The sequence below is a fragment of the Dreissena polymorpha genome, chromosome 4 (assembly GCF_020536995.1).
Source record: "Dreissena polymorpha isolate Duluth1 chromosome 4, UMN_Dpol_1.0, whole genome shotgun sequence".
NCBI lineage: Eukaryota > Metazoa > Mollusca > Bivalvia > Myida > Dreissenidae > Dreissena > Dreissena polymorpha.
Window position 1 is genome coordinate 63,965,479 of NC_068358.1, and position 17,053 is coordinate 63,982,531.

The 17,053-nt window shown below is 34.1% G+C and overlaps 1 protein-coding gene across 2 annotated transcripts in view; it reads right to left on the reverse strand.

Moving 5' to 3' along the window:
* The window catches only part of LOC127876287 (synaptotagmin-6-like), a 92,285-nt gene that overhangs the window by 42,989 nt on the left and 32,243 nt on the right, over positions 1 to 17,053 (reverse strand). Inside the window, exon 3 of one of the 2 annotated variants that reach the window (XM_052421411.1) lies at positions 3,475 to 3,679. In XM_052421411.1, the coding sequence (XP_052277371.1) occupies positions 3,475 to 3,660 (186 nt within the window). In that variant the 5' untranslated portion in view covers positions 3,661 to 3,679. Of the gene's footprint in view, positions 1 to 1,266; positions 1,393 to 3,474; positions 3,680 to 17,053 lie in introns of those variants that run through there. The other variant, XM_052421412.1, reaches the window with a different exon arrangement.

The window sequence follows — 17,053 nt, forward strand, 5'->3', positions numbered from 1 at the left end:
TTTTTATAAGCGTTCTTGTCAGCTGTCACGTTTGCAGAAAGGGTTGTATCATGAACAAATGAGTCGCGTTCTGAGAAAACTGGGCATAATGCATGTGCGTAAAATGTCGTCCCAGATTAGCCTGTGCGGACTGCACTTTCGACGACACTTCCCGCTTTAATGGCTTTTTCGGTTTCAAGGAAGTCCCTCCTTCCCGAAAATCAAGATTAGGCGGAAAGTGTCGTTCCTAATTTGCCTGTGTGGACTGCACAGGCTGATCTGGGATGACACTTTTTCGCACATGCATTAAGACCAGTTTTCTCAGAACAAGGCTCGTATATATATAGCACTTGTCAAAACGACACATTCAATATATGCTTAAGTTGGCAATCATGACCAAATATTTATAACTAAGTTCAAAATGAAAAACATAACTTGTCAAAGAAACATTATTGATGCATGAATATATTTAAATTTATTTATTTATTTATTTATTTGTTTATTAAAATAAAATGGAACACATTGGAAAGTTCGTTAAGCTGTACAAGAATCACTTTATGTCGGATAATTTAAAGTATGGGGTATTATCAGTTGCTTCGATAGTCGTGTACACATTTATGAAAAGCAACAAAATGCGAATAATCACCTATTATGTTGTTTATTCTTTGGACAGTATTATTTGTAGTATCGAATGAATTGGACGTTAAGTTGTTATGGCAGTGAAAAAAACTAAAGGTAGAAGTATATTAAGTGGTGTCGACATAGTTCGTAGAATAAAATACATGATACGACTTTTCCAGAACATACAGATCCGTTCATATCGGCGGATCATGATTGAAAAAATAAGCACGAAGGAACCAGGGAACATATTATTGGCCTTGCTCTGTGAAAAGAGTGTTTAATGCATGTGCGTAAAATGTCGTCCCAGATCAACCTTTGCAATCCGCTTAGGCTAATCAAGGACGACTTTTTCCGCTTCTATGATATGTTTCGTTTAAAAATGATTGCCTCTTCTAAGCAAAAATCCCATTTAGGCGGAAAGTGTTGTCCCTGATTAGCCTGTGCGGAGTCTGCACAAGCTAGTCTGGGACGACACTTTACGCACATGCACTTAACCGCCTTTTCACAGAGCACGGCCCATATGTATACGTGATGTGAAAGCCACATGACATGAAAAAGCTTTTCAGAAGAAAAGGCACAAACATCGCGGAATCATTGAGTAGCATAACGATATGATATAGGACTCGTCAGAATATCGAGGAAAAAGAAAAATACAGAAATAATTACCGGTATTTTGCAAATCCGTCTTTTTGAACGATGGAATTGGATCTCGGTCACAACACCGTCAACGTCATTATAAAAAAGACGGTTTAAACAAAGTCCCATAACTTGCTAGCGACTCCCACCAGAAACTCGACCGTAAAATATTAACATAGATTAGATTAAGTGAATCCTATACACCGCGCAAATAAGAAATGGCCCAAGTCATCTTAGAGTGCGTAACAAATTAAATTATTCCCCGCCATAGGCGGAGGGCTATTGTTTTGGCGTTGTCCGTTCATCCGTACGTCTTTCAGTCCGTCCGTCTTTCCGCCCATCAGTCCGTCCGTCCGCACTTTTGTGTCCGGAGCCATATCTTGGAAGTGCTTTTTGGGATTTCATTGAAACTTGGTATGAGTACATATATGGATAAGAGGATGATGCACGCCAAATGGCATTGTACACCATCGGATAATAACGGAGTTATGGCCCTATGTATCTTGAAAAAATGCTTTTTGTGTGTTTTCGGAGCCATATCTTGAAAGTGCTTTGACGGATTTCATTGAAACTTGGAATTAGTATATATATGGATAAGCGGATGATGCACATTGGCATCGTCCATCCGTCCAGAAAACTTTTGTGTCCACAATATAATGGCAGGGGATATAAATTCAACGAGTTTGCTTGTTTAATTTAATGTAATCATCATCATCATCATCATCATCATCATCATCATCATCATCATCATCATCATCATCATCATCATTATCATTATCATTATCATCATCAGCAGCAGCAGCAGCATAATAATAATAACAATAATAATAATCATCATCATCATCATTATCATCATCATCATCACCACCACCACCACCACAACTATCATCATCATCATCATCATCATCATCATCATCATCATCATCATCATCATCATCATCATCATCATCATCATCATCATCATTATCATCATAATCATCATCATCATCATAATCATCATCACAACAACAATAACAACAGCAACAATCATCAACATGATCGTCATGATCATCGTCGTCATCATCGTCATCATCATCATCATAACCACCACCATAACAACAGCCAAACTCAATAAGATCATCCTAAATATATGATATGGTGTTTAATCATTACTTGACAAAAGTTGCAAAACAACGTCATGAAAAGCATCAAAGCTATAATTGCAAACCATGCTTCTATTCAGTATAATTATATGATATGTATGTGTTATTTATTATGAGCAGTGTAAAACAGCCAATTGCAACATCTGCTCGGATTGTAATATACGGTTTATGCACATTTTCAATTATGTGACGGTTCAGAAAGCTGTCCCACACAAAGACAAAACCTCGCCAGTTGTTTATTTCCGATCACCTCTATTATAACGCACATACTACAGCAAACGGCTGCTAAACAGGTTAAGGTCACGGCGATATCTATTAATGCAGATAACTTCGTCAGCTTATATTTGTAAGAACGACGCGTATTACCTCCCTTTAAGATGTCATGCGTGTCTTTTGCAGTTGTCGACGCTATATCCAAGAGGAACAAACAAGAACAAACAACAATTTAGACCAGTTTTGATTAACTGCCCCTAGAGTGTGGAGAAATTAAACTAAAACAAATGAGAGAGTAGTATATTTCGAAGAGCGAGAATGTAAAGAAACACATCTTACTTGCCTTGCTTTATCGCATTCCGTTTTTCACGCATCGTTGATCACGCATCGTTTATCACACACCGTTTATCACACATCGTTTATCACACACGGTTTATGACGTACCACAAGTATATAATATAATGAATAACTGCTTTGTGCCGTTCGTTTGTGTATCACATAATCATTTATTGATGTTGAAGGCTTCTTAATATTACTGAGGCTTAAATCGTTAATGCTATTATTTGCGCAAAGTATGTTTTATTTGGCGCTGGACATATCCATGTACAAGTATAGTTCTTGGTTATATTGGTTATGCTCACGATTGCAGAAACGTTCATTGAAAGCCAGACCGGCTTATTATGAACGATATGCACAATGGTGATACATTTTTAGTGCGGTATGTATACAATATTGGTTAGAGTTAAATAGATATATACGTACAAAAGACAAAATGATGTCACAATATTGCACATTTGAATTGTTTCAACAAGGCGACGGAAACACAGTTAAGTTAAAACCACGTCAATACAGGTGTGTTAATGGAACAATATTAGTTCATTACCTGTGACGTAGACGAGACTGACATCAGCGACGGCGGCTTGCAGTCACCAATAGCATCATATCCGCAGTTCGGGATGCACATTTGACGTCGGCGCTTCTTCAGGTGCCGACAGAGCAGTATCGCCGTCACCAGTATGCCGATAGAAACCACGGCACAGATTATAATAGGCACCACTGGGTGTAGCATGGCGAGTGTTTCGCGGCCCCTGAAAAATGATTGAACAGTGAATGAATGGGTATACCATGACAAAGGTCGCCGCGTATGGGAATATACATTTAGGGTAATGGTGTTACCTAGTGCGGGTTAAGCTACGTTTGGAAAAATCAATGGGAAGGGCAGTGAACGTGCAAGTCTAATTTAACATCATTTTGTATAGAAAGAAAAGCTTTATACTCGCAGTGATTCTAGTGTTGAACATGGCAATCGTCGAAACTTTGGAAAAATAATTTGGAATAAAAGTGAATGTACTGGAATAGCATAGCAAGCGTCTGGGCGTCCTTAATTTACGATTGAAATTAAACTGGTTATGTCCGTGATAAATATATTTATCATACCACCGCATTGATATCTGCCTGATATAACGTTGCCTGATATATTTTTTTATATCATGGTCAACAGGAAGTTCTTATATCAGTCAATGTTTGGAGTTACGTGGGAATTGCAATAAAGTCAACAATGTCTATAAACATGAATCAGGTTCAACAAAACAAACAATTTGATACCAAGAAAGTACATATTTTATTCTAGTTTAAAGTCATAAATCACTAAACGTTTATTTTTTAAAAATCACCACAGCCCGCACTACAGAAATTAAATGACGTCATAAATGGGACAATAAATCTTAAATATCGATATAGTCATTGCATTCAAAAGTGTTGCACAGAGAGTCAAGACAAATGATAACTGTACGCTAATCCTCAACTATTTAAACAAACGATTAAATGTCAATTTCAATACACATCTCCAAAATGGCGTCTCCAAACTATTCGGTGAAGTGTGTTCTTGGATGAAATTTGTCGCTGCAGTCCATTCCTGATCTCCAATTCAAGACGTTTATAATTAACGCGGGTGTACTCTTCCCATTCGTAATGAAACAACTTTTTTATCTATACGATGTTTAAATAAGCGGTTATTTGTGTCGTCTTTTCGAACGCCGTTGCTAAATGTATGTCAACGTGTAAAAGCCGGATCAGCAAAATCAGCGAAGATCCGTACATTTAAAAAATAAAAAATGGATTGTTTTGCATATTTTTAGGAAAATTGTGTATGATAAACAGAAAAACAGGTTATTGTCCCATCGTTTTGTAATATATATCAGGCTCGGCACGAATAAAATAACGGCTCCGCAAGCCTCGCCGTTATATTATTCTAAGCCCCGCCTGATATATTAAAAACGATGGGACAGTAACCTGTTATTCTCTATGTATAGTATAACCACATAATCTTATTATGTGTCTTCGCTGTCATTAATATATTATCTATTCCAATGCAGACACGAACAACGGGCAAATGTAGGTGTGCTTTACTGGAAAAAGGAGAAGGGAGATCTCACACATTACAAGAGAGTTCGATACTACTAATATATATTTGTTATACCCACCAACGTATATAGCTCGTGCAACAAATCTACTTATCTAATTACGGATAGAAAACAAGTATTTCCGGATCGATGACAAACAATTACGTTTACATAAACTTCTAGAAAATGTGTGTACGATATTAATATTTATTTGCCTCGGCGCTGTTCTACGACATTCCGCGACATTCACGCTTGCGAAAAGTTTACCCACGTTGACAATACACCTAAACGTATTCTACTTCGCGGGATGAAACAAACGTATACAAAATGTTCAGACTACACTTGGAGGCTTTTCTAAAGCAACACTTTTCAAACTGAATATATCAGTTAAGATTAAAGATTTAGATTTAAAATTGAATATGTCATCATTTAACTACATTATACACAAGCTCAAGATACAATAAGAAATCCGCGAGGATTGGATGGTTTAGAACGTGTGGTAGGTATGGTTTTATCGTTTTGCAAATGTAAATGGGTTTATGTAACCCAAGCGCAAACATAAATCAACCCAATGCAAAATAATATTGAAAAGTTTATATATACATACAAAGTATATTAATTACATTTTATGCTTACCTTTATTGTGAACAATACATGTCTTCATGCTAGGAGTGATATTAGATGAGACTAAAAAATACATTTACACGATCATATTGCTTACATCGTTTGCGTGACTTATAAGATTTGAGAATAATCCGTTCATCATAAATGGCATTGCTCTTAACGGATGGCTCATTATTACACAATGGATTTTATTTTATTTGTACATGTATTGTACACAATATACATATGTCATGTTGAAGAAATAATTAAAGCGAGGTTGCATAGAGATGTATGAAGTAAGGTTTATTTGCGGAGGTTGTGATACTTGAAACTCGCAGTGTATTAAATGAAGACATTGGTGAACAGAGGTGTAAATGTTTGCGTAAATATTTTTTTTTACAGAGATCAAGGTTAATTATAAGAAACTGCTCTAGAACCTGCATACGTAGTATGTAACAGGTTATCCAGGATTTCAACAGGATTGATTAACGCAGGAAATCGACGCCACAAGAAGAGCTGTAAATATATATTTATGGTTATTAGGCCAATCATTGCTTACATAAAAATCGACACAATGAGGAAATAAAGACTTCTCAGACGACATTTATTACAGCTGTTAATGTTTTCTCAGACAGCAGCGATGGTCCGCAACTTTCCCGATGTGCACCTGAATAAGTCCAAACATAGTCTAGCACATAAATTCTGAGATGCTTACAAGTCGAGGTAAAAATGCATGTCTATGATTTCATCGCAATTACAGACGGTTTGTCCAAACATATTCATATGACGACAATTAATCTCATAGAACAAAATTATTGACAAATTAAATGGCCAGTATGTTGTTTGAAATGATGCTTATAAAGTAACTGATATTTTATCGGGATCTACATGCACGACTTCACTTATAAGTTTTTACACCAAAGGCCTCAAGTAAATGTAAGAGTTAGTATCAAGAGCAATAACTTAACTACGTTTTAAACGGTATTGTTGTATATTTATGTTGATTCGTTTGAAATATGACATTGAATGTCATAACAGCAAATAATAAAGCTTTGAAACTAATATAACATCAGGAAGCACATTTTTTATACACGGTTACGTATTCAGTTGGGGTATTAATAAATTGTCACAGAAACATAAGCACTCTTTTAACTATTGGATTACGCCTCAAATTGCTTTTTTAAAAGTTAGTTTTTATAGCAAGTCTACAATTTCTCTATTATATTCAATAAGACAATTGTGTATTACGTAAACAACAACATAATTCCTGCTTGTTTCTATTCTTAATGTATAAACTATATATATGTACATATGTATAAAATGAAAATAAAATGTTTTTTTGGGTACCCGAATTAATCACAAAACACACAACTGTAAATGAACATAAACTTCATAGCATCGTTATGTACATTTGAAGGCAAACAATTATATTTACAGAGAGTTTCCTTTTCCCAGTCGACTAATGATAATACATGGCAATAGCTTCTATTGCTTTTATACTTTTTTTCATATGCATTATTATTGCAATGTAGGAATTCCAATTGTCTGAAAATTACAGAACAATCAATAATAAGATACACACTGATAAAACTGCTAAATCTTTCACAACAGCGATAGTTTAACATTATAAATTGCATGCAGTCGTAACTAAAACTACTGCAATTTGTACCAAATATTACTGCGAAGGATGGCTCTTCTGTTTAGTCCGACCATCATGCAATAGTATCATCCTTCCCGAGAGTGCGCAGAGAGGTATACACAACGAAATGACCTCGTACAATTCCTCGGAGATCAATTATATATATCGATGGCATTCATCATTTTCATACACGACAACATCCTAACATTCTTTTATATCACGTTATATCCCAATTTTTATCCGCTCGCCTGTTTTAAACTAGCAGAAGGCATTTGTGATACTGCGAACAGTTTTAAACACTGTCTCCCTCATCACTTGCTTATGCTTATCATAAACATGTTTCTGAAAATGCTTTGTCACGACTAAAACAGAACACACATATTATATCATTGGACATCCTTTACGATCGCATCATTGTTTTCTATCCATCAAAAGAAACAATGTCATCTTGTATAGATCACTCATTGTAATTGATATTTGTACTCGGTATGCTTATATTATCTATATTACGCTGATATATCTAGTACAAATTCTAATAAGATAATGTACTAAAATGAAATGAAACAACAGTGATTTACCTCTGCCTCTTTATTCCAGATTGTTAAATGTGGATTGCCTTACTAAAGTAATGAGACAACAACCTGACAGCATATGCACACATATTGGAACTTTAACACGAGTGATGGCTTTAAGAGGCTTTAAGAGATGCGCCACCAGTCCACAGAGGTTTTCTGCGTAGAAAAGTGGTAATATGTTTCTGGATATTTAAAATATTTATGAACCTAAAATTATTATAGAACCACTGCAGTTGAACGGAAATATAATATTGTTCAAACAGAAACATCGATATGAAAATCACGAAGCACAATATGTATTATATTATCCTCCATAAAAATAATGAAACATGTTCTGAACCTGATCACGAATGAATGAAACTTTACTCAAACATCCAGAAATGAATCAACGTATTTATACTGCAATATTCGAACGATTTAAACCAATATTTGGTTTTATAAAAATGTAAGAAATCTGAAAATGAGGACTGATTAGAGTGCGTTTTTACAGTAGAATAGGTTTTCTCAGATAACAAGCACAGACGATTCGCCTAGCATCCTATATGTACTTAATAACTCGGACTGTTCTTGACATAGTGTATATTAATAAAACATATACCTCTTCATTAAATGTATCATACGGAGAATATTTGTGCCATTTGTGACACGAGAAAATTACGGACAACCTTGATGAAAATAAAATTTGGGAATTGTAATGGAAGAATAGTTTTTTCGAATCAAAGTAACATAGTTTTATACCCAGTGTTCAGACAAAGTGTGTTTTTGATCCACATTTAGCAATGTTACGTCTTCAATCAGACTAACCTACCTATTCCAAGACATCACCATGTCGCTTTCATTTCCAACAAAACACATCTAAGCGCTTACTAGTTATTGCTACGTAAATTGTAGATATTTCAAAGGACAACACATTTTGTGTATACAACAATTGTTTAAAATACTTTCTTTAATAGCAACTAGTAACACAACCATTAACAAAACTGAAATGTGCACTTCTTATACATACTATATGCATTCGAAACATAAATAATCACAAAATATACAAAATATTAAAGAGTCGTGGTTGATTTGTTGAAGTTCTATACGCCATACAGTTGTACCATCCTTCCTGAGGATGCAAACTGGCTTAGACAAACCGTTCTAAATGTTTTCTGACATTTTCCTTTGAAATCAGTTAAATATATCTGACAATTAAGATTTGATCATGAAAGGTCCGACTTTGTTACAATTGTGTAATAATAGTATGCTTTAATTACGAAAATAACTCTCGGGCAGATTTAGAATGTTAAGTACTCAAACGTTTAAAACAAATTATTGCGAGCATACAAATACAATATAATACAGCAAAGGATCAGTGTTGTACATTTACCGTTAATGTTAATAAGTGGGTGGATACAAATGAAACGATCTGCACATGATTATTGCAGTACTTCTACCTTTAATAATTTCGTAAATAAAATGCAACAAAAATATAGGAAATCGTTACCAGTACCTCTGCCGTTAAGGTAGCTACTGACTACTGCACTACTTTCGTCATTAAAGCTGATTGGCGTCGCCCTGGAGGGCGGCGACTAGTATGTAATGCTTTTTTTTGGGGAGGCGGAAAACTACAACGGGCGAGGCATGGTATGGTATTGCGCAAGGGGGGGTTAGAGGGTTAGGGTTAGGGTTTGGGTTAGTGTTAGGGGTTGGGGGTAGGGTTTGGGTTAGCCTAAACCCAACCCTAACCCTAACCCGACCCCTAATCCTAACCCTTACCCTAACCCTTTTTTGGGGTTATCACCCCTGACCATGCCTCGCCTGTTGTAGTTTTCCGCCTCCCATTTTTTTTCGCTTATGGGAGGAGAAGTTATTTTAATGTATATATTTTTGTTTTAAGAATATCTTGCATAGTGGTGATTTTTTGTGTAAATTAGTGTGAATAAGTACTGCATTTGTGCCTATTACATTTATTACAACATTTATTGCCAATAATGCAAAGCTTATTGTTATAATTAATAACTGATCCACAACATATCACAGGGGAAAGATCACAGGGACTGGGCAAATACGCGAAACTTTCTGGTTTTGTATAAAAAACAAATGATGTTTTGTATAAAACAAAACATAATCAAAATATATTTATTTTGTGTTTTTTCTAATTTGCTTATTTAGTGGAGAATCAATGAAGTACGATATTTGACGACCTATCGCGCAAGCAAGTTTATTGGAAGGCGTAGTGGTACGAAAACGTAAAATGTATTAGTTTATTAATAGACATATAATAACGCTCGCTATACACAACTTCACCAAATAGCAGTACATAAGTGAATGTCAGCCAAAATAGCTCAGTTGGGAGAGCGTTTGAGTGAAGTTGTTTACGCAACAGTCATCTTAAGGCTTCCGGTTCTATCCCGGGTTCCGGCACGAACGGAACAGTTCGGCGGCTGTCGGTCAGTCAGATTAACAAATATAATAAAGCTTTATTTTATGTAGACATTTAAAATTCCATTTTACTACAATTGGACATTTTTATTTAAATTAATGGATGCAACGTGGTGACAACGTTAATTTAAATTTCTTACATCAATTAAATAACTTATAAAAAATACACGTGTTTTTATATTAACAAATAAATGCAAACTACACATCTATTATCCATGTATTTTTATGGTTGTCTATCATAGGCCTATCCCTACCACATATAGAGAGCGAAGCGCGACACGTATTATTGATTGTAACAATGAGTTGCGATAAAGGAAGCAGCCGCTTATCAAGGAGGAGCTGTGTCCCAGCAACCCGTTTCCCTAGAGTCAAGCACTCCTCGGAGTTTTTTTAAGAACTACATATAGAGCGCGAAGCGCAACACGTTTTACTATCCAGGTGGTATGGGCCCTTTAGCATAATCCGACCATTACGCCAATAGTTACCTTCCTTAGAATTTGAGAAATTTTGAAATCCTTGTTCGAAGTCCAAAATGTTCATCCGATTGTTCCAAAATTTTCACAGGTTTTTTATCAATGAGGACCCAACCCAAACTTTATATGAGCAATATCGGATCATAAGTATAGAATTATGTCTCTTTGAATTTAAAAATAAAAGTGAAAAACTGTTTGGTTAGGTGATTATGTCAACATTTTTCATTAGATTCTTTCCAAACTTACAGTGTCTTCATATCAATGAGCATTTTTACCTCATTTAAAATGAGAAACATCGGGGCAATAAGTCCAGATTTTTTTTCTATTAAATTTGACAAAATAAACAATTTCCACTTGTTTAAAAGATTTTACAACTTTCGTCTGAATCTTTCCAAACTTGCTAAGTGTTTTTATATCAGTATTACTCGAACCCTATTGAAAATGATGAATATCGGAGCAATAAATCTAGTATGATCTTATACTGAATTTCAAAGTATTGTGAAATGAAGCTTCTTTATACAATTTACAGTTTTCATTCAATTTATGTTTCAAACTTTTACAGTGTTTTCATATCAATAAGTACTCAACCCCTATCGTAAATGAGCAACGTAAGAATAAGTTCAGAATCATCTCCCCTTGAAGTTGAGAGAAATTACGCTTACAAGATGAAGCAGATTTTTTAAAACCTACACAGTTCTGTTCCATTAATGAAAACTACACACGGATACCAGTAAAAAAAGGAAACAAATGCAAATAAAATGAACTATGAAATATTTGGGAGTTACAACACAAAATCATAGATAATGGTTATTTGGGGGTTATAACACAACATCATAGATAATGGTTATTTGGGGGCTATAACACAAAATCATAGATAATGGTTATACCAGAATCTTTTTCTATTGTGTTTAAAATAATCGGCCAATATATTAATTTTAACAGTAGAAAAAAAAATCGTTCCATGTAACTTCATTGAGTGCCTTTTACATTTAAATTCCCGACGCCCTTTGATGCTTTGCATCTTGTAATACCTTGAATAAAATGCACCACAATCAGCAAAAGGCTTCGGTCGTTATCGTTAACACGCATTATAGTTTGACTTAGTCAGGAAATGAAAAATAGCAGGCGTTGGTGCCTGGTGATCAAGTTTTCAAAGGGAGCGGCGATGGGCCGCCCAGTGCATGATACATATTCACTAAACATATTAATCCAACATAGTCATATTACAGCCATGCAAAATATAAAGACTCATTTTATCAGACGGCAAAATGAGTAAACTAACAGTACAACCACAGTGTACCATATTGTGTGGTCGTACAGCAAATACTAGTTTTGTTTTAAATGACGAAAATAAGTGTCCATGGAAATATGTCATTTTTTTGTTTTTATGACATGATAAAAACGAACATTCATGTAAAGTGGCATTTTTGTCATTTCAATTTACATATACTTCCATTGAGATAAAAATAAAAATGAGCGCACGATAAGCAGTAGTTGTAGAAAAAAGTGCACATTGCATATAAACATACAATTTTGCATATCATTATTAACATTGAAATCTTTTAATTAAACAAATTACTTAACAATATTAAATGAGATATCAAACTAGTTATGTTCACTCAATGTAAGAGCGTATCCGATGTATAACTATGTAATTTGCTAATGCTTTGAACGATACATTACCGCATATTACAATGCCATTGTTTGGTTTGTCTAAACCTGCTTTAAAATAGAAAACGTATCATTTTCTAAAATCAAAAATTCGTCGTATGTACGTCATCTCATTACATATGTTTTTATGGCCGTTTTACTAATGGTCCTTCGTACCAAAAATAATGAAAGCAGATCTAAACAATTAAGATAGCACATAGGACAAGTTAATTAACCCCCATTAAACAAAAACATGAAAATTCCGGTTTCAACATGTACAAAAGACAACAAACACGGAAACAAAGCCAGGCAGAGAGCATGAGCACATGATGGTTCAGTTTGTCTTCTCATGTTTACAGTCATTCATGCAGTTCCGGTTTTCATCCAATTCCGGCATTTTTGTTAAATGTAAGGCTGGTAAGAAGTTCAGAAACTTTTTTTTACTGTAGTGTCATGTTAAGTTATAATTTTTTCGTCAAACATTCCACTTTCATTTAAAGAAGGGAAACGTCATTTTGTGAAGGTAACTAGGTGATCACTTCCGGTATCATGTGACGCATTACACGGGGGCCGTATACACGTTACCGTAACTTCAACATGTGTCTTTCATGCATGTTTTACATGTATTTATTCTGCTGTGCACTGCCTATTTTTGGTCATTAAACTTTGTTTACATGCACAGCATATATTTAAATTAAATATATTCATAATATTTTCCCCCGTTTTTAATGTAAATAAATGAACTGACGAAGGGAGGACAAACTGGTATCATTTCAATATATCTGTACTGTGAACTCCTTCCTTTGCATCCATACCTGATGTTATGTTTATTAAAATGAGTCATGGATCTCAATAATATACTTCTTTTGATTATACCTGTACTGTAATGTATGCTGTCTCAGAACATATTTACATACTATATCCCAACTAAAAAGTATTACCAAGATAAAGTTAGAAAATAAATAAATTGTCTGATTGTTTTATTCATGAAATATTTGGGTTAAATCCTTGGTATATCATTTATATTTGCAGATAAAATAGCCATTCATGGGAAAGCAGAGCGAAAGAAGATCACCTCAATGTAGTCTGGCTGTAGTCCGGCTGTCAAGTCGCAAAATCTGTGAAGTGGGTAATTAATTCCTTACATCAATTAAATAATTATACAGTGGAAATATGTTCACTTATATTGTGCATCTCATAAGGATACACATACTAGTAATAATTATTCTTTAACTTCCATTACACTTGCTGTCTGTATGCTAGATGTGAACTTTATAAGACCATACCACAGGTACATAATATCTTAACTATGGATTTAAATGTATGTTATTCTCATGCAATACTGAATGAACATACAAGATATCAATGGTAATAGTCTGCCTTGACCAAATTGCAAAAATATACAATGTTATATAAACATGAACTGTAATAACACTAAATATAGTAATGTGGTTTTAGGTCACATGATTACATTGTGCTACAAGAATAGCCCAGGGCTCTATTTGATTAGCATGGGTTGGTTGGTCTGTCTGTCGGTCTTGTAGACACAAGTTGATGTTGATTAATCTCGGTGGCCTTTCAACAGAGTGGAATGACATTTTATACTAATATGCAATACCATACTCTGCATTTGCCCGTCAGTTTTTTTATGAATTCACTTAAAACTGAACTGGTAGTCATTGTTGCTTTAGGTTGAAATTCAAAACGGCCCACATATCTGACTAGTTACAATTTAGCTGTGGCAAGATACTGTATGGTGGTATTATTCACATTGAGTGATAGCTCTCGTTTAGATTTTGACCAAAGCGTCATCTCTACATTTCTCTAAATTTCAGAAATATATGGCACAGGAAATATTTCCACAGGAAAATGTCTTCCAGTGGGGCAAGCTTTTTGATAGACATAGAGGTAAAAGAAAACCTCCATCAGACAAGCTTCTAAGAACAGTTCTGTTTCTGTTTTTTTTTCTTAGACGTCGTCTGTCTGGTGGAGAAGCTCTGGACAGCAGATGTGTGTCACAATCTGTATTTAGCAAAAGAGGAGGAAATAATGACAACAAGGCTTCAAGAATTGTTTTTTGCATGTTTCTTATTATCCAGTGTGTGCGAGTTAGCTAATTTATGATATGCGGTTAGCTCTTTTATGATATTCGAAGAGATTAAAACGCATTGTATCGAGCAATTAATATCTCTTTTGTCACAAGGCATATGGAAAGTCTGCTACATGATGCAAGTTGGTGTTAGGTTGTAAGGAGTTCAGTGTATTTGTACCATTTTATTCTATGCCGAGGTACTGATGTTTTGAGCAAACTATTTATTATTTACTTTATTTCATATTATGATCTCTTTTTACACCATGTTATTCTTATGCACAGGTACTTCTTTTATGTGCATAATATGTACACCAAACTTTATTTACCTACCGAATATGTGATAATATGATGAACATGCTGGTTCTATGTGTCTTTTAACTAAATATATATATATATATATATATATATATATATATATATATATATATATATATATATATATATATATATATATATATATATATATATATATATATATATATATATATATATATATGTATATATTTATTTGTTTAAAACCTTTCAATGCTCAATTTTGATATTTGGATTATTGTGTCTATGGACTAGACCAAATACAAAAATACCCAGCATTGAAAGTGTTATGTCAGCAGGCAGTTTACTTGTTAGAAATAACATTGTAACACTATTACTTTATCAGGTTTTTATTTGCACCCCACATTGTGTAACTATGACTGTATACCTTTGTCTCTTCTCTGTACACAAACTGTCAAAAGTGACAGTCATAAACCTTTTTGAGATGATCCCTGATTGCGCACAGCTATACACATTTATTTTTAGATATGAGTCTCGGAATGGATTGACTAGGATCTGAATTGGATACGTTGCATGCGTTTTTAAAATGCGTAATTAACATACTTATACTTGCTTGATTTCATTCAAACAGGACTTAAATCGTAGATAAAAGAATTATCTTGCGTCCCACTGAAAAGAGAAATATGTCTAATGCAATTGTTGAATTTGCCGCGAAAATGCAAAAGGATGACCGGAACTGCATGCATGACTGTAATCATAATACTGTTATTTCTTCTCATAGTGTTAAAGATTTTGTAATGCAACCATATACTTAATTCACAATTCATGAATGTATCGTCCCCTTATATGTTACAATGAAAACAATTTCAGCATACATGAAATAAATCTACTTACGATATATTATTAACAAGTTTTCATGTCGCAAGAAGATCACTAAGAGTAAAGTGAAAAAGAAGGGAATTGTTTGATATATAAAAACGGAAAAGCGTAAGTAATTGAGTATGTCGAGTGCGATGATTATGTTTTGTAAATAATACATGTAAAGATTCATTTTACTTTTTCTTATAAGCAGTCGTATAATGACGGATGTTTAAAAGTGTGTGAACAACGTGTGCTGGCGGTTACTGAATATATAGTTTATGTAGATGTCTTATTATAAATTGTAAATAGTGCAGTTTGTTAAAATAAGAATTATTTATATCATCATAATATCATTATATCATCAGTGTTTACATTGTATTTATTTATTTTACTTATTTAAATGTTATTCGTGTTGTCACACATTTAATATTGGTTAATATTACTCAGAACGAATGTAAGTAAGAAGATAACATTGGTATTATATCAGTTATTCAGTGCAAATCTGCTATTTTATCATATGACAGATTGAACGTTTCCCTCTTTTGTTTTCGCTCAACATTGGATATTGTCAGCAAAAAAAAACAACAACCGAGGATAACCAAGCTAAGCAATAAAAAAATGTGTTTGTCAGTTTTACCCACATAAACAACATAAGAACTGGTGGTGCAATGGATAAATGTAGTTTATTTACTTTTAATAGTTTATTTACCCGGTAGTGTTTTCATACTTTGTTTATATATAAATGCAATGGAAGTAATTCAGTAACCTATTTGCATAGAATCTCAATCTCTGATATTCAAAAAGTTATCATGCTTCAAAATTGCCTATGCGAATTTTTACACATATCTATGAAACAAACATTGCACGTGATTTACAAATTAATTCCAAATACTAAACAAATATGCCAAAATCTCGTCTGGAACTTGATAACAACCACGTCGTGGATTATCGCTGATTATGTTTTCTTTTTATGTCGAAATATGTCCGGTCTTTACATAAGTAATGTCACCCAGCTAAATTGCAATATATGTCAACATACAATTTCAAACCACAGACTGGAGAATATTTCTCGTATAAATCCATACTATCAAAACTCATGGTCAAACCATGCTATTCATCCACTAGCGTGCTTCGAATTCAAAGCAAGAGCTTTCATGCGAAGTAATGGAAATATACCATGCACAGTTTCCCCTCTCACAGTTGAATCATTAAAGATATTGTTTCGACGCAGTCCGTTAAGACATGGTCATCAGGGATTTCACTTTTAGATTTAATTCTTTCATCTTTCTTGAATTGTCAATAGGCGAACATAATTGTCATTATTTTGAGTTTGGTTTCCGTCTTTACCAAGCTTGGGTTTCGAACAAGTGCTAACACTGTTATTGTTTTCCGAACATGAAACGTATAACAATTGTATTGGTTTCATTACACAATTTTCCTCTTTAATGTTCAAACTAAAAAATTCGTAAG